The sequence below is a fragment of the Helicoverpa armigera genome, chromosome 21, assembly GCF_030705265.1.
Source record: "Helicoverpa armigera isolate CAAS_96S chromosome 21, ASM3070526v1, whole genome shotgun sequence".
Classification (NCBI taxonomy): Eukaryota; Metazoa; Arthropoda; class Insecta; order Lepidoptera; family Noctuidae; genus Helicoverpa; species Helicoverpa armigera.
In genome coordinates this window covers 8,589,976-8,609,466 of record NC_087140.1, presented here as the reverse complement: position 1 = coordinate 8,609,466, position 19,491 = coordinate 8,589,976, and the positions used below count along the sequence as shown (strand labels likewise).

General features: G+C 35.5%; 1 protein-coding gene across 1 annotated transcript; it reads right to left on the bottom strand.

The window, feature by feature from the left end:
* Window positions 1-6,095: 6,095 nt before the first annotated feature.
* Window positions 6,096-19,208, bottom strand: LOC110377079 (lactase/phlorizin hydrolase). Its single transcript, XM_064039972.1, has 15 exons — window positions 19,009-19,208; window positions 18,352-18,467; window positions 17,431-18,101; window positions 17,039-17,344; window positions 16,717-16,961; window positions 16,394-16,548; window positions 13,760-13,808; window positions 13,194-13,309; window positions 10,456-10,638; window positions 9,056-9,448; window positions 8,640-8,734; window positions 8,111-8,258; window positions 7,540-7,691; window positions 6,844-7,082; window positions 6,096-6,416 (listed from the first exon to the last, which is right to left on the bottom strand). Exons 1-15 carry the CDS (start codon window positions 19,029-19,031, stop codon window positions 6,230-6,232), a joined length of 3,078 nt encoding a protein of 1,025 aa, XP_063896042.1. The 5' UTR covers window positions 19,032-19,208; the 3' UTR covers window positions 6,096-6,229.
* Between the last annotated feature and the right edge of the window lie 283 nt (window positions 19,209-19,491).

The window sequence follows — 19,491 nt, the reverse complement described above, 5'->3', positions numbered from 1 at the left end:
TTTTGATTGGAAATTTAATTTTGACATTATTTTCGTTTAAACTATGTAAAATATCAATCATTAATCGAAAAATAACAGATGAATCGGTTATTGCAATCCGCAATGTCTCACAAACTACTTAGGTAATTAATTTTACTATGATGCTATGTAGAGAGGAATCCGACAAAAACAGTATTTTCTAATCTTTTAAAATACCTACTTAAAGCCACATTATTACAGTAAATAGCTTTAAAAAGTAACGCCTTTAGTCCTCGGTATAAACTAATTCCTAACTTTCAAGATTATGGTTTACACCTAGCACTACATAAAGCCGGTACGTTTTTAAAGACAACGTTTTACAATAAAGAGATATCTAAGTAGGCGTTTATGGAAAAGAATAAAATCAAGATGTCCAAAGCTTTCGCCGTAAAAAAAACCTTTAAACCGAATCTCACATTATGCAATTCACACTAATCTATGCCCCTATCTTCAGAAATCTTAAAACACTTTTACTTTTAAAGTAAAGTAGCTATTATCTCTCGTATCTGAGATTATTGTCACCAACCTAACACCGGGGTAGTAAACACAAGTATTGGGTTACACAAATAAATAACAACGGTGGCTGGTTGTTTGTTTGTGTCGGTACTTATATCGTGGAAATTGTTCAGGTAAAAGGTTTGTTAGCAGTAGAAACTTGGATTTAAATAGCAGATTAGACTAGGTTAAGCATCATATTAAATCTGCAATTTGGTGTCATTGCCTAATTAAAACATTAAATTGCTTTTAATATAGATTTTCATTTTAGAAATATTTTCATGGGGACGTACATACTGCCGTCGTTATTAAGAAAGGCACAACTAACATTTTACAAATGTTGAGAAAATCGAGTTTAAAATATTCTTTGAATTTTGTTAAAAAAAAACACGTTTAAAACGTGTTTTTCGAAATTGTGAAAATGTAAAAAATTGTGTTTTTTTGGCATGGTCACAACGATAGCAATATTATATTTTAATTTAAATGGATATATTTAATAATTAGCATAATTCTTTTTAACTTAACATAACAAATATCAAGAAAGGAGCAATATTATGTTGAAAAGGCACATATAACCAAATATGCCTTTTCAGTGTTAAATTTTTAATAGGAAAACGCATATTTTCTTAATTGTGTCTTTTCATTGTAATTTTTTAAAATCGTCATTTCACTGAACCAGTTTAGGGATTTGTTCAATTCACTAGATTTGTTTAGGGAAAAGATAAAATCGTGTTGTTATTTTAACATCCTCCGTGATTTGATCAAATCCCTTAGGGAATTGATCAAATCCCCGTTTTTATCATATCCCTGCGACATATAGGTATATAACTCATTTTGACAAAAAATGTTAGTTGTGCCCTTTTTCGGTAGCACGGCAGCATAATTTGTGTAGGTACTCAAAGGAAACATCTTTTCGTATCCCCATTTCTGGAAAAATGGGCTAATGGATTGATGATTCCTTAATTGTTCATGTCTTCATGTAAAAGCTGTAGACTATGGTACATTTGTGTAGTATTTGACATATAGGTATATAACTTCAAAATTAATTAAGAACAATAAGTGTTTACCAAAGTTACTGTTTTATCTAGCCAGCAGTCAAATCGTGGCTCGTATGTTACATTCAAGAACTTTTTTTACAAGTTTTTTAACCTCAATCCACAATCCCGTCGGCACACTCAAAGCTTAACAAGTAACTACTTAAACTGAAATATCTCAATAAATTCACAAGTACGTAACAAAAGAAGCTAATACTTTTGAACTGCGGTCACTCATATTGTGCTTAGTAATAATAATATACAATGAATAAGTACTTATAAGTATTTATAAGTAAGTGTTATATGAATGTCCGTCTGTCCGTCTGTCCAACTTATCCTAAGGAGATAATCTTATTGATAGATTTTTTTTCGTAAAGCCCTTTCAGATTAATGGCGATTCGCAGCGGCCCGCAGTTAATTTGAGATTGTATTCTGTGATTATAAAGATGTTTTGTATTTTACCTACTAATGTTTATAATAATTCACTTACAACTTAAAACGTCTAACGATACGTAGGCTTATTATCCTAAAAACTAAAAAAAAACTAGATGTTATCTTCTACTTACCACGTACCTTACTACTTAGGTACACGTTTTAAACATTACAAATCATATACCTACTTAATATACTGACCTATAGGTAAGTTATAACTTCCAACATTTAAATCATACTTAGATATTCAATTTTAAATACACACTCTTACAAAACAAAAACCTCTCACAAACTAAAATCCATCGTGTCATTATCACACGCGCGTCCACATCCCATCTGAAACGCCCTAACACTAATATTTCGGCGAATTACGCAACTCAGCCATTGTGCGAACTGCCCATTGTTAGTTATTTACGTTAATGCCCGATGAAGTGTGAATTTAATGCGATAGACCGCTTTAGCTTTGTATAAAGTGCTTCAGATTAGCTTTCAAGAAACCGATGGTAAGAATGGAGGTTGAAAATGTAAGTATTATTATGTGGATAATCGTTGATGGATACTATGGGGTGCCACGAGCTTGTGTACCCAGTAAGTCATAATGCTTTTGGACTAAATAAATGTTTTTTAAAGAAAAACTTGTATAGTGAAACTAGGTTACCGTGTCTCGTGGCTACAACTTCGTGCACCTGGATAAGAAGTAGCCTAAAGCCTTCCTCAACAAGAAGTCTATTATTTTTTCTTATCAGTCAAATGGTTCGGTTTCTAGAAGATTCTGAAGACTAGAGAAAGATTTGAGACGCAAGTAATGATTGACCTACGGTGTCTTAGATAGACAGAAATACATACATTGGACGAACTAAAAAAGGCCCATTTTTATTCACTAAGTACTTAAACAGCGAAAAGAAATCCATTTGATCTTCATTCACCTTTAAACATAATTAATAAGGAATTTTGCTACATCTTATCTATAATAACACATTTACATATAAAAGATAATACAAGAAAGCACTCTTTTACCTTCCAATCAATTACTTGAATAGCAAGAAATAATAAAATTAAAAGGTTTTAAGATCAAAGAGAATATTTTCATACATTGAGATCAAATGGTATTATTGTGAAATTGGATTTGTTTGTTGTGTTGCACTAGTTTTGTTGCCTGGATTTGCCTGGACTTAGAAACTAATTGAAAATATAGATAATAAGGTTTATGGGACATTGTTATTCTTTTAACTGTGAAATATGTAAATAAGCTATTGTAATCCTACTTAGATAATAAATGTGAAAATTTCTGAGAATGTCTGGATGGATATTTGTTATTCTTTAACGCAAAAACTGCTGGACGATTTGGTTGAAATTTGGTACGTAGATAGATGATACCCTGGATTAACACATAGCCACATAACACATACTTTTTATCAACCCACCACGCAGGCGGAGCCGCGAGCGGAAGCTAGTACTTTTATACACGAAAGAGTTTGTTCTGTGCTTGAGAGCGTTAATGAGAGACAATATTAGTAGGTACTCTTATTGAGGATCATTCTGAGGGCAGGAACTACATCCTATATCTAGATAAAAAGTACTGCATCTCAAATTACCTGTACCTATGTTATTCTGGTACCCTACAGCCAAGTTTCATCAAAACCCGTTCAATATTTCTTGCTTGAAGTGTTACAAACATCCTTTAGTCAATCTACACATCAAAATCTTTGCTTTAAGTACCATATTTATTTTGTGAGAACCTCTTATATGATTGTTCATGCGCTATGAAAATCATTTTATGACATCAAATTGGATGACACAGTGGTCTTTATAAAAGATGAAAGTTTAAGATAAAAGAAATCTCTTTAGTTAACCTAAAAGCCAGTTTCACAAACAGCTACCTAAATATTTATTCCCCTCCAAGCTAATTTCGTCAAAAATCTTCACAAACAGACAGACAGAAAGTAACGCAATAAGGAGTTACTTACCGGATTTCTTATGCTTCCAGTTTAGAGGGATCGGTGCGGAGTATATCATTGTATGATACGCGCGATGGACGCAGGGGAGTGTGGAGGGTGCTTTACCTATATTATAAACTTGACTAGTTATTTAATATTATGAATGCCAAAGTTACTCTATCTTTAGGCAAAACTGAATACTACTGAATCGATTAGAATGAAAGATGTTGATATCGACTACGTTTCATCCGTGTGTGCGCAGACCTAAGATGCGGGTGAAACCGCTGGCTTACATTATGTTCGTGAAAGTGACGACTAGGTGAATAATATACTAGATGGCCTAACTACATAACGGAAACTTTTTTGCAGCCTTTATCGAGACCGATCCTATCTAAAACCATTATTTTTGAAATCGAATCAGTTGCTCCGCGTTCAAGCCAACAAACAAAGAAACTCGTTAGCTTTGTAATATATTATCTAGGTAAGATGTATGCATAGGTATATTTTAAGACAGTGGACGAACTACATTGAAAGAAACACATAATATACCTCCGTTTTATTGCGTGAAAAAAATAAACCTTTTTCAGTTTTCTTCCAAGAAACCGTCTCCACACTTGCCGACTGCATTATCATATAAATATGTATGATACGCACACGGCCGCATCACGCCATACATTTTGACGCAATCCTACAAATATAATAAAAGGTTCCCCCTCATGATATATATATATGCTTTATATAACTAGCTATAGTATATATGTAGGTATATGTTCGCTTTAGTCGTAAGAAGGGAGGTGTGTAACGTGCAAGGAGATAAGATTTCTTGCCTTTGTGAAAATATTTTTTTAAGCCAATTTTAGAGGAAATTGGTGTTGCGACTTACCTATAGGTAAATACCTAGGTTATCGATACATGCATAGGGCAAATTAAAGAACCTTTGTTCTCGTTATAATTTTCGTTAAAAATCTACAATCAATAATGAGAGCAGGTAAGTACCTAATAAGTATTTTTGAACTAGGTATTAAGACTATGAATTTGTACGAGGTAAATATTTGAACACTATAAAAGATCATATAATCTTTTTTTATTCGATTCCCAAGTAGCTATCGAATCCACATCAAAATTTCAACAAAAAAAAAATGGCGGCGGCATAACTTTCATTTTCACTCATCCCAACTAATCGTATTGAACGAAAATAAATACTTACCTAAAAGTAAGTAGTAAAATAATAAAAATACTATACACTACTTAAATATTTGAACAATACAAACAAAAAGATTATACACGACAAGCCCTCGATCCAATTTGAACGCGAATTACATACGGTGTTTAGTTCGCTTACAATAAAAACTAAAAAAAATTGCAACAATAGATTAAAAAAATCTATGCCCAAACACGCGCTGCGGGTGGCAAAAATTATACTCGAACAAAACAGTTAAAAACCAACCTTATAGTTACGTAGTTAGAGTTGAAAATTGATTGTGTACTGAGTGTACTGTCCCTAGAATCCTTGCTGAACAAAACAAATAAAAACCAACCTTAAAGTTACAGCGCTAGAGTTGAAAATTGTTTGTGTACGGAGTCTTCTGACCCTAGAATGCTTGCTGATTTGAAGCGGCTACCTATTTATTTTGGTAGTCCATTGTTTGGTACTTAGAGTTTCAAAATCTGGTCGTTTTGATTTGTTATGGTATATTAAATGGTTTTAGTGAGTGGTGTTCTGATTTTTCTGATGTAAAATGATGTAAGAAGGTTAAAAGTGGTAGGATTTTTGAAAATGCTCTAGTTTGGTCTACGGTCATAATCTACCTCAACTAGATCCGAGCAAGTTCATGTATCATATCTTATTCTCTAATCACCGCTTTTAATTCTCCGTAATCAATTAGCAAAACAGAAAAAATCTCATAAAAAGCCTAATAAATACAATAATAACAAGTAAAAGTTCACCAAAATAAAAACTTCCTTCAAAATTCTGTGTGAATTCTACAAGTAACGCCACCTGCTTTCAAATCATGCGTACTATTCGTAGAGAGACATCTAGCGACATTATTTAGTACTAATTACAGGCACAGACGTAAGGCTGTCTAAAAGTTGCAATTGTTTATTAAACATTCAACAGATGTCACTAAATTAAACTTTCTTAAATTGAAAAAAAAATGGAGTTGAAAATAAAAAAATATTTCAATATAAAAGTATTCCTTTATTTAAGTACATTTTAATAAATACTTAAAAGTTACACATTATGTTTAGTAAACATCTTTCTGAGAGGAAAATGATCTCGATTTTTCTACCTTCTGTTTTCTTCACAGATTTTTACAGTTCAACTCTATAGTTGTTCTTCTTATCATTCTTGGTGATGGCTATCTTCAAGTTGCTGGGTCTCCAAGCATCTTCCACCTCTCTGCTCTCAATGATATGCTTGTAGACCAGAGCGGACAGTCTTGCCGTTCTCGTCTTTTGTTCCGATTCGAAATCTACTTCGTATAGGCCGAAGCGTTCACTAGAATAGAAGAAAACATTTTATTAGGTAACATAGAAGATTTTTAAACGTTAGGAATTGTGGAGTAAAAATTAAAAAAAAATCTTTTTGTAAGTCTGACAAATACTATGCAGAAAACCGCATCAACATCGGTTCAGTCAAACGTGAGATACCTATTTAATCGCGCACTCGCGAACATACACACAGGTCAAACTGAGAACCTCTTTTTTAAGTCAAGTTGTAAGTAAGTAAGGTGATTAAATAGGAATAAAATAACTCCAAGGATAAACCAATAAAGACTAAACTATATTAACTAGGTACACGGTGAACCCACATAGAAATCTAATTAGTTCAACATGATAACCAAAATGAGGGCTACCAATATAGAATTCTTTATAGTCACAATCCTACTAAGCTTACAAAAAACCCTCTTCCATCTTCTACCAACCTGGTACCAGCAATCCACTCGACGTTATCCATGAGGCTCCAAGCAGTATACCCTTTGACCTCCGTCCCATCTTCCATGGCCAGCAGCAGAGCACCCAAGTATCCCCTCATATTGTCCACTCGGTCCTGGTCTTCTAACCCAGGGTCGGAAGACCAGCCGTGTTCCGTGATGATGATGGGAAGGTAGTCGTAGTTGAGGTTAAGGTGGAGACAAGCCTTGTAGAGACCGTAGGGAGCGCTCTGAAAGATTTTAAAGGTGATTGGATTTATTTGATTTTGTGGTGAGAAAAAAGGATGGTGCAAAGTGAATATTTTTTACATTATTTCATGTCTTAAGCAACATTTTAAATCTGAAGAATTTATTTGTTTGCTTGAATGCGCTAATCTCAATAGGTAGTTACTACTAGTCCGATTTGAAAACTTCTAATCGAGTTCTTTTTATTCAGGTACATGGAACAGTTCCTATCAGGATGCAGTTGAAACTTCTAGCTGGAGTAAGTTACCTTAATTTATTAATTACCTATTATGTTACCAAGTTTTTCGCCACGTCTATCTGATCAATAATAATTGTACACTTTTATTTTATACAGCAGCAATATTATTGCGATGATTGCGGGTTAAAAAGGTTACCAGTCTATGTATCCTTAGACCATTTTACGACCTTCAACTTTAATACAAATGGGATCTTCAAACATACCTTCAACCACGGAGATTTAGCGGCCCTCCACGCTGGTCCCTGCGTATACTCTGTATTCCGATCATCTTCTACTGAAGGGGCTTCGAACTGCGTCTGACTGGGCTGCACTTGGAATGTCGTGTAGTGATTCATGCCTAGGAAGTCTGCTGAACCTGTAAGTTTTTGAAGGTAAGTTATATTTTCATTGTTATGTAGATAGATTCTAGCTAAAGCGACAGACAACGCCAGTTACGTTAGGTGGATAAACTTTTTGCAACTAAACCGTTTTGAACAGATTTCAAAGAAACTTGGTGCGCTCAGGCAAAATAATATACAATAGGTACTATTTATAGTTATGTACTATGTGTAGTTTGATAAAAAAATATAGCACATTACATTATCTTTATAAACGTGTGAAGTTTTTCAAACACTAGTGAACGGATTGAAACTTTCCAGTAAACTTAGCTTTGACGTAGGTATGTCAGACGTATATTCTTAGAAAAGTGCTGGTCTTTGTTCAGTTATTGCAATAATAATCAATTCTTAATCTTCACCAATAGATAGTTACAAAACTTACCAAAGTAATACATACCTTTAATAAGTTTAACTTCAGCAGCAGTAAGTTTGGGCAGTCTGGAAGTTTTGAATCCTTGCTCTGTACTCTTTTTATCCACTATTTTCTTAACTAGGTCAGGGAAGTCTCCCTTTTTTGACCATATGGGGTCCAGGTACAGGCCGAACTGGAATATTGGAAACAAATAGGTACATTCAAGTTGTCTATTTGCAGCGTGCAAATAAGTATGATTCGCGTATTTAAATAAGATGACGACAAATTAAATCAGTGTTTCTTTCATGGTTTAAGTATCTCAAATTGTTAGCAAACTAAAATGCTTTTACTATTTCACCGACACGCTAGCTTGTGTCAAATAAAACCAATTTTTCCACAGCTCCAGGTGAAATAACTCTTTAAAAACGTTTACCAGCATAGATAGGTAGCATATGTCTATCTATTTAATCATTATGCAACATGAACCATGTACAAAGGCGGACATAAGCATTCTTTCCAGTCAACTTCTAGGTGATGCATGTATTTTCTCCCTCTGTTGAATAATGAAACTCACCTCAAACGCCCTCGCCCTTTCAGCAGCCTCGTTATTTTCAGTGGTATTGCTTAACGCCTCGAACCAGTTTACAGCTATGCTGATGCCAACATTACCTGAAATATTTGTTCAGCTGTTTAAACATATAATTCAGTTACATAGATGAGTGCTTTGAAGGGCAGACAAGATCATAAAAGACTGCAAAGTAAGAACATCGCGTGCATCAAGGCTGCTTCTAAAAATGTTTTCTTTTAACAAGTATCATAAATAAATAAATCGTTTATCAACTTCATTTGAACATAATTTAACAATAAATTACTTAATTTTATTAATAAATTCATTAATATTATAATAGTAACTATTCATTACATTTTTATTATAGCAAGTAAAATTGACTGCAGTAAAAATACAGGACTTTTAATCATTCTAAAACTCACCTTCGTATTTCTTCTTAAACTCAGTCTGATAAGCTCTATAAGCCTTCGCATGGGCTAGCAAAACATTCTTCGCACACTCATAGCCACCCACATCCTTGGAGTTCAACCCTGGAGCCATGATTCCACTGGCATAACCCTCCATACAGACTGTATTAGGCTGGTTTATGGTTATCCAGAACTTCACTTTGTCAGCGTATCTTCGGAAGACTAGTTTTGCGTAGTTTTCGAACCAGGTGACGGAAAGGGGGTTGGTCCAGCCCCCTAGCTCTTGCAAGGGTTGAGGTAGCTCGAAGTGGTAGAGAGTGACCATGGGTTGGATCTCGTGTTTGAGGAGCTCGTCTATTAGATTGTCGTAGTATTTGAAGCCGGCTTCGTTGATCTCGTTTTCGAAACCTGGAAAGTCCACGAAATATTTTTTGAGTATTTTGTTTAAATTCAATGGTATTTGCCATCTCAGTCATCTCACCATGAAGACTGATTTATACTTATTATGTAGGTAATATAGCAAATGCGAAAGTAACTCAGTCTGTCTGTCATGCTTTCACGCCTCAAATACTGAACATATAACGCCTCAACTTTGTAAATAGATAGTTATAACCTGAGAATGGAAATAGGTTACTTTTTAAGAACCCAATCAAACTATGGGCTAACTAAAAATTGCTGTGCGCGGGGGCAATCTTTCAAGGACCAGGGTAGATGTTAGTAGACCAACGAATTATATCAAGATTTTGATGTAATTATATTTTTATTTAGTGGCCGGAACAGATTACTGTTGATAAATAATATAATCATCATATCATGTGGGTTATCAACTGATAAACAGAAGATAACTTAGCGATGGGCCAAGGATGTGCTTAGTTCCTTAGATTTATAATGAACTTGTTGCATTGAAAATACTTCTGTTTTGTTTATTTTCCGGGTCTTATTTATCTTTTACAGAAGTAACAACAAACAACGAAACTTTTATTCAGACTAGCCGATAGGTAAGTACCAGTTTTTAAATACATCATTAAGTCTCTTGAAAGATGATTTGGCGTATATTGCAAAAAGAGCTCCCTCTTGCGGTTTTATCTCATCAAGACTACTGCTCACACCCAGATAAAAAGTAGCATAATAACCATCCTTAATAAATGGACTATCTCACACTGAAAGAATTTTCCAAATCGGACATAAGTATACTTCCTGAGATTTCACACACAAAACTCATCAGCTTCATCAAATCAAAAGTAGACTATGGACATATTTATTTATTCTTCTATTTCAGGCAACTAAGGCCCCCAAAATACATAGGTACAGTCAACTTCAGGTCAGTGGTAACAGTTTTATAGGAAAATTGTACTTATTACTATTGAGTTAAGGTGCATGACAGTTACCACTGATGCGCGGTCTACCGTACATACCTGTAGGCAACACCCTAGACCAGGATATGGAGAACCTATAGAAGTCCACGCCAAGCTCCCTCAGCATCTCCACGTCTCTCCGCCACTGGTGGTAGGAGTCGCTGGCCACATCGCCGTTCCTGCCATCAGCTACTAGGTCGGGGTTGTCGTGGAGAAACTTGTCCCAAATGCTCTCGCCTTTACCTGGGGAGATTTTGAGGTAATGTTTATTAGGCCATTACTGGATGCTTCCAGTGTTTTATGGGAACTACTTCAAGTACCAGGTTATAAAGTAGCCTGTTTGCTAATCTGATGTTTAGTAGGTATGTATGTGAAGTTTGTGTCATCTTCTTTTGAGTCGTTTACGTGTCAAGATAATTGTAGTACACAATGTAAGTATAAATTTGCGTGTCTTCACGTTTGCGCGATCTTTACCTTTGTCCAAATCGTTCGTGATTTTTTTTGCGTTCATTTTTGGAGTTCATTGATAAAATATAAAATTAAATAATATCAAATATAGACCGGCTACTTCATTTTCATTAATCGATTATTTGACGGATCATGCAAAGAAACATTACTTAATAAATTATTATCTTTAATACGTTAGTTATCAGAAAGCCGTACCTACCTTCTATAATTAAAAAGATGAAAAGATAACAGAAGTAGGTAATCTTTTAATCGAGTAAGAATTTTCTAGTTACCTGATTGACAAAAATAACGATAAGATTGTCGGTAGGTGGTAACGTTTATAACGTGTTTTATTTTTTATCTTTCGTAATACTTAAGTATATCCTTACTATTGTCTCCAATCATAACAGTAGACCAACATTGAATTGGATGCGTATATTTTCTTTTGGAGTTCAATATCCTTAATCGCGGCTAGTCCGAATATATTAGATACTTATCAAATCAAATCAGACCAATTTTTATAACTCAACTTAGATATTTTCTCCTGTCATCGTGATATCAATACTATCAACTAAATATATGTCGGTCTTCTTCTTAGTCGTTTCCCTCACTGCTGAGGATCGTGACTCCTTCTGATCTTGTCCACTAGATTTCGCCATTTATTGCGTTCTGTTGCTTGATGCATTGCAACATTCATAGGCATCTCCAGCTCTTTGGTAATTTGGTCAGACCACCGTATGGGACTTCGGCCTCTCGGTCTCCTTCCTTCTACTTTCCCGGTCACTATCAGGCGCTCTAAATTATTGGCATCTCTGCGAGCAATATGGCCAAAATATCTCACGATCCTTTGCAAGCAGATTGTGGACAGACGCTGAGTTTTGTCTATTTTTAGCTCTTTCAGTATAGAAACGTTTGTGCGGTAGGCTGTCCATGGTATCCTCAGCATTCTGCGCCAGCACCACATTTCAAAGGCGTCGATTTTCTGCCTGAGGGCGGCCTTGATTGTCCACGTTTCTACACCATAGAGGGCAATGGGGAAGACAAGTGTGCGAACGAGGTGCATTTTGGTCCGATTTGTGATATTCCGGTCTTTCCACACCTTACTCAGTTCGGTCATTGCTGTCCTAGCCATTCCAATGCGCCTTCTAATCTCAGGTTCACTACTGCCTTTGTTCGTGATTGTAGATCCAAGGTACTGAAATTGATCCACAGTCTCATATTCTTGTAGGAGGTTGGTACGTTGGATAGTTGCAAAACAGTCAATCACCATGAGTTTGGTCTTGGATTTATTGATAGCAAGACCCATTTGTAGACTGACCGTCTCGAGACGGTTAAGTAGTTCCGCCATTTCATATATTTCTTCTTCCGTAACGACTTCCACCGGAGAGGGCATCTGAGATTCTTCCTGGTAGAGCTCCTCACAGTATTCTCTCCATCTTTCCGAGATTTGAGCTACTTCGTGAATCGGGTTGCCATCTCTGTCGTCAATTACCCACGATGAAGGTTTGGGTTTGCGCGTTATTTGTTTAACCTTTCTGAATAGGTCGGCAGTCTGAAATTTATCTGCATGGCGTTCAATTTCGATGCAGATGTTTTCTAGGTGTTGGTTCTTATCCCTTCTGCATTGCCTTTGAATTAAACTAGAGAGCTGGGAGTATTCCCCCTTAAAGTTTTCCTTCCTCGCTCCACTCTTTAGGTCTTTATGTCGGTATACTACACTAAATGACTAGTCATTTAATTAAACAGGCAACTTAGTGTGTTCTTTACATTAACTTATAATTAATTTGCACTTGTGACTTAACAGTTTCTTACGCTGATAATATATCATTCAGGAAATATCTTGTCTTGAAAATAAATTTGGTGCGTTATGATTGGCTGGTTCTAATTTTAGTTGATAGTGTAATAATAGACCTGTGATATACAATATTTCATTCATAATTAGGACAAGTGTAAAACTAGTACCTATAAATTCCCCACTTAAAAATATGTTGTAGGTAACGTTTCCATTCACATAAAACGACTCAAAAAAAGTTAACTATAGTATGAAAATCTTTTTACAGGAGGTATATGTTTCACCAAAGTGGGCCCACCAAGGCCAAATCCTGCCGGGGCTGCGGGATTGTTCCAAAGAGTTACCGCGGCCCTGGTACACAAAGGGCTTAAGAAGGAACATGATGGGTTTTAGTCAGTAAGAGCCTGACACTCCCTCACGCTGCTAAACCACTAGCGGGAGGGATCATTTGATGATTCTCCATAAAAAAAGGTATATGTTTCTATCAGGTGCAGTCCTTAGCCACTTCTTTAAGTTATAGTGATGCCACAGACATTATCTAGTCCAAATGATGACTTACCATCAGCATTCCAGCCTCCTTCCACTTGGTAAGCAGAAGTGGCTGCCCCGAACAGAAAGTTAGTAGGAAACTTTCTCTTCCTGTGGTCAGACCAGCCATCTGAACCGATGAGTAGACTGAAAGATAGATGGATCACTGTGAGACTATTGGTAGCAAATAGACTGATACATCAGCAATTTTTGAACGTCAGAGACAGTCCACCCTTCACCAATTTCTTTGACAAAAATTTTAATTTCAATATTCTACAGTTTTATTAAGCACAGTTTTTTTACAGTATCTATTAAGCTCATTACGCTAAAGGCAATGATAGACACAGAATATAATGGAAAATCAATCAATTTTTAAACGGTTTTATTTAGCTCGACCCGTACGGTATTTATTCGTGTGTGTTATATTATTTCACGTTGATAAGATGGGATAAAACAACTACACGTGCTAACAACATTATTTTGGCATGTATTGACTGCGAAATTAACACACACATTACACACTTAACCCTTTTAACCACGAACACTAAACTGGTACTTTACGAACACAAATAAACACACGTTTGAAACAATTCTTACTTCAGCAAACACAAAATGGCGACCCTCATTGTCGGCTGTAAGCTGTTAACTGATTACTATTTAATTAATTACGTAAGCGTCGTCGTAATTTTATCACAAGATAATAATATAATAAACAGTATGTATAAACGTTTATCTATTTACTTGATAACTTACGTTTTTTTTATTATTTGTCAGTTTTTTGTAACGTCTGTCGCTGATTAGAGTTTTAATGTCAAGGTTTTTTTCTTTAAATTCGCGTGCAAAGAGTGTTGTTTTATCATCTGGCTAGTCTTTTCCTTACCAACTGTTAGAGTATGATGCAGGGTACTTAAATGTTTACAAATGATGTTGAGTCTTAATCGTAGCTACATTATGTAAAAAGCAATTTATATTCTGACACCAAGATATTATAATTCAATCAAGATATGGTAAAATCAAGAGACTTTCTTAAAAAGAAATATGCTTTCAATAAGACGTTGTATGTTTAAGAAACGTTGAAAAAAAACAAGAAACTATGCCGTTTCTTGTAAATTAGGTACGGATAAAAATCACAACAAAAATAATAGCAGAAATAAAAACAGAACAGACAATAGAACCTTGGGGGACCCCCATACTAAAAAATATATATTCCAATTAATACTCACGTTCAGACTGATATCAGTCAAGACAGTATCAATGAAGGGATAAAATCCTATTAAGTAACAAAATCCAGAGAAGAGTTAGGTACATATAACTTGGTATTATTTGTAAGAAAGATGACTGACGCAATCAAACGCCTTGGATAAATCTTTCGATCCACCCAAAGACTCATTATGATTTCTTACTATGTTCTTACGTTCGCACGTGTGTCACACTGTTCTAGAATCATAAATTATATTTTATATGACCTCATAATTTGTAGCATTGCCAATTAAGTTTATTGCACATTGTGTATTATCGAACAATACAATCGAAACACATAAATAATCGCCTAGCTATTGCAGTATGTTACGTAGTTACTAGCTATCGTAATAAGTAAAATTTAAGATGTGTAGGTATGGAGCAAAAATAAATTTAAGGAAAACCTCAAAAATAAATATAAGGAAAAAATCTCAAAATAATAATCTAGCAAACATTTTTATTTAACACATTCACTGCGGCAGCGTTAAATCTAAACTTTCTACTAGTGCGATACGAGACAAATGCTGCCCGTATCTATATTTCCTGATATGCGTTACGGCTTCTATTTTGCCGTACCAGAACCTGACTTTCAAAGCCTATACAGACGTGGAAACCACCTATATCAATGGTTTTTATCAACAAATCGATAGACTATATCCTTGTATATACCTAGCTGCAGTCGCCCCGGGTTCTCTGTTATACTTTGAAAGATACAGAGATTTTTCAAAATCTTTCATTCGCGGCAATATATATGCCGTACAGCGTAGAAGTGAAAAAATGCTAGGGATGGGGTTTACTTCTGGAATGATAGTCGATAGTTTAAAAATATTTTTTATTGTAGATAAAATATTCATATTTATCAGTGTTATATTATTATATAAATCAACATAATTATGTAACCTAATTATATAATATGTATAAATATGTATTTATATTCTACCACAATCACACTATAGCGCCACCTAGTCCCAAATACATATAATGCATAGTATAGTTAGAAAATACACCCAGACCAAGACAACTAGACAAAGAATGTTTGATTTGTGTGGGAATCTAACCCACAACCACTACGCCAACAGACCAATTTTAAAAAAACTAAAAACTATTAAAGGACGTGTATGAAACTTAGTAAGTAGGTAGTTATTCCACTGAATTATTTTCACACTTGACATCTTTGGCATCAAGATGATGATTTCCCCTCTCTCTCCACTCAAATCCAGTTTTTTATGTGAACATTGTATTTGTATTGTCTCATTGTAGCAGAACCGCGTAATATTTTTCACAAAAAATATTGTTACGTCTTGCTTACGGCCAGCACTAGCGCACACTGAACCGCCGCGCGGACGCATGCAATGTGGTGCGGGGTTGGGGGGGTACGGCAAGATATTCGCCGTACCGCACTGAATGAAAATAATTATTTTACTGTGCGTTACGGCAACTATTTTGCCGTATATTGTTAGTGTACAATATTATTATATTAAAAGCAACAATATTGAAAATATCACTATCTCATTCCTACGCGCAAGGGAACTTAGATAAATCGCCCCCGCACAGTACGCAAAACAAGGACAACGAGCTACCGCACTGGCTGAGAGTCAAATACGGCCAAATACTTGCCGTAACGCAGTGAATGTGTTAAGGCAAAAAAAAAACCTTCAGTTATGATTTTTACGGTCAATTTTAATAGAAGACTCTATCATTTTTTTTTTGGGGGATTCTCTAATCTGAACTTATTTAGGGAGCAGAATAATAACAGATCACAAAAGCGACATTCATCAAAATAATATGAGAATTTACTTACTGGATAGTGTAAACAGGTAAATGTGTAAACATGAAATATCTGAAATAAAAAAACACAACACTTCAAGATTTCCATGTAAAACATGGTTATCTGTAAGGTCACGTAACGAATCAAAGTATCTGTTTTTTTTTTAATGAAACAGCAAAAATATCAATGAGATAGAAATCTGTAATTTTATTCAATTTTTCAATGTCCGTCATCAATGGTCATGGTCATGGACTCGGGCAGGTACTCGTAGTCTACGTAGCGATGCTTCAAGATGTGCTTGTACACGAACGCTGACTTCCTGGGGGTGCGCGTGCGCGCCGGGTCAGAGAAGTCCACTTGATATAAGCCAAAACGCTCACTGTGGACAAGTGACAAGGCAGATAAAGTAAAATTTCTTTGAGTCCTATACTTTATCTTAATCAAGGAATGTTAAAACTTAATTGAACAAAGATTTCATCAGGTGTACAAGACTAAAGGGACTCCCCACCACACAAATTATGAACGTGCTATGAACACGAATACTTACACATAACCCTGCATCCATTCAAAGTTATCCATGAGACTCCATGCCATGTAACCCTTAAGGTTAACTCCATCATCCAAGCATTTCAGGAGACTCTCCATGGAAGCTCTATAGTATATGATCCTGTCATAATCATGCAGACCTCTATCTTTAAAAGTAGACCAGCCGTTCTCAGTGATGTAGAAGACTGGATTGTTGTATTTCTCCTTCAAGTAAGTTAAGGCGTTGTAGAGGCTGTTTGGAGCCAACTGAAAAAAATAGTCAATTTAGTGAAGCTACTAGAAATTTCTATGGGGTTTATCTCAAGAACTTTAGGAATGATTACCGTAAGCCATTCTGATGCAGCAGACATCCAGCGATCAGGTATAAATTCACCAACATCCATATCATCCAAAAATGAGGGTACAGGAACTACTTTCTTGAATTTCGTGGCAGATATCAACTTGGCAGTGTAATGGTTCACTCCGAAGAAATCTGAAGCTCCTCTAACGAAAGCCTTTTCTTCTTCAGTGAACTCAGGGAGGCGGGAGCGACGGTAACCTTGTTTAGCGCTCTTTTCTGCAATTCTCTGTGATAGCTCCTTTGGGAATCCACCTTCGGTCGAGAAGATGGGATGCGCGTAGAGACCCCACTGGAAAGAATATAATCATTAATGAATTACATTTATTTCTGTTAATAGGTTCCACTAATAGTCATGAACAAATTAATTGTATTTACCTCCCCCTGTTTTTTAATTTCAGCTGCTACTGCATCCTCAGCAGAGTCAGTGACTGGTCCAAACCAGTTCACACTAATAGTGATACCGCACTGTCCTCCTTGCGTTGCTCTGAACTCCTTGTCGTACAAATGGTAGGCTCTAGCATGAGCCATCACCAGATTCTTGGCACAAAGATAAGTACCGACAGCTGTAGAATTAAGTATAGGGGCTTTGAGATCTGCTCCATAGCCTTGGTAGCAGATTTCTCTAGGTTCATTAAAAGTGATGAACATCTTGACTCTGTCTCCGAAATTCTCGAAGATAACCCTAGCATAATCTTCAAACCATCCTGCGAATAGTGGGTTGGCTAATCCTCCTAGTTCTTGCAACTTTTGGGGCATATCCCAATGGTATAGAGTGACCAGAGGAGTAATGTTATATTTTAGCATTTCATTGATAAAATGATTGTAGAACTCAATGCCTGCTGGGTTGACTTCGTTGGCCATGCCTGAAGGTAGAATCCTGGTCCATGACATTGAGAATCTGTAGGCATCCAATCCTAGTTCCCTCATCATCTCGATATCACGCTTGTAGTTGTGATAGGAGTCGGCAGCGATGTCGCCATTGCTCTGGTCTCTGATGACAGTTGGGTTGGTGTGGGTCATATGGTCCCAAATATTTTCTCCCTTGCCTGAAAAGTATTAATAATTTGATTTGATCTTTATAATAATTCTTTCATTGCACCTCTCTTTTACTAAAAACTGCTCATATAGTAAGTATAGTTAACCTTTTTTCTAACCAAAACCAATAGCTCATTAATTTGGTTTTCGAAATCGATCTTACTATGCAATAGATCTACTTTAATGGCTTACGCAAAACTTTACCTTTTGTAATATTCGTTTCTGAACAAGGAATATCAGTATTTACCATATTAATCTTACCATCTTTATTCCAAGCGCCTTCAACCTGGTAAGCAGCAGTAGCAGTGCCGAAGAGGAAGTCATCTGGAAACCTTCTCCCGTGCTTCAAGGTTGAGCAATGGCAGGCTACTGCTAAACTAGGGTGTAAGGAGTAAAATTAAGACATGGTTTATCAGATGACCTTCCCAAAAGGCATAAGGTACTAAATCACTACATAGTTTAAAACAAAGTCGCTTTTTCTGTCCCTATGTCCCTTTGTACGCTTAAATTTTTAAAACTACGCAACCGATTTTCATGCGTTTTTTTTTAATAGATAGAGTTATTAAAGAGGAAGGTTTATATGTTCAATAACATACATTAAATAGTAGGGGAATACTGTTATCCCGTGCGAAGCCGCAGCGGGTCGCTAGTAAACAAATAATAAGAAAAAGAAATTGTGCAATTAATAAAATTTTCAGTCACATAAATTATAATTTCAAATCACTTCAATTCAGGGTTTTCTATGCAACTTATTTCTAATCATACAATCAAACGTGTGACCTTATTTTAACTGTAATAGCAATAACAAGTATGAATGACAAACTAGATTTCTCTTACCAAACAAAACATAAGACATTACCTTGTATTTTGTATACTTTTAGATTTCAAATTATCACAATTATTTCCATCGCTACGTACCTTAAAATCACTAGCAGTTTCATCCTCCAACTTTGTTATACTAATCCGTATATTATATAAGTAACTACACTTTATATTATTTTCAAAGTCGTGTGTATCTAAAGGGATTGGATGACACTTGAGTCTGTTATCAGTATTTTGACTTGTTTCTGCTATCTGAATAATGTATATTTGTAATGTATTGGGATTTAGATTAGAACCAGTTATTCCTCCGGTATTGCCTGCAAATGCATTGGGTGAAATAATTATAAGTAGAAAATTTTCCTCTCATATCATCAATTATATTAAAATTAAATATTATCGATACTAATTAAGTCAAACCTGAGATGAGCGCATTCTAATAAACAATTTTTTTAGAAAGTGCTAACCTCAGGATTTAATGGTCCAAATTAAAATATTTCGGAATGCATAATCTAACTTAAGTTAAAAAAAAAACACATACGTACACTACTTTAAGAAGATATGAATGTCCGATAGGCCGAT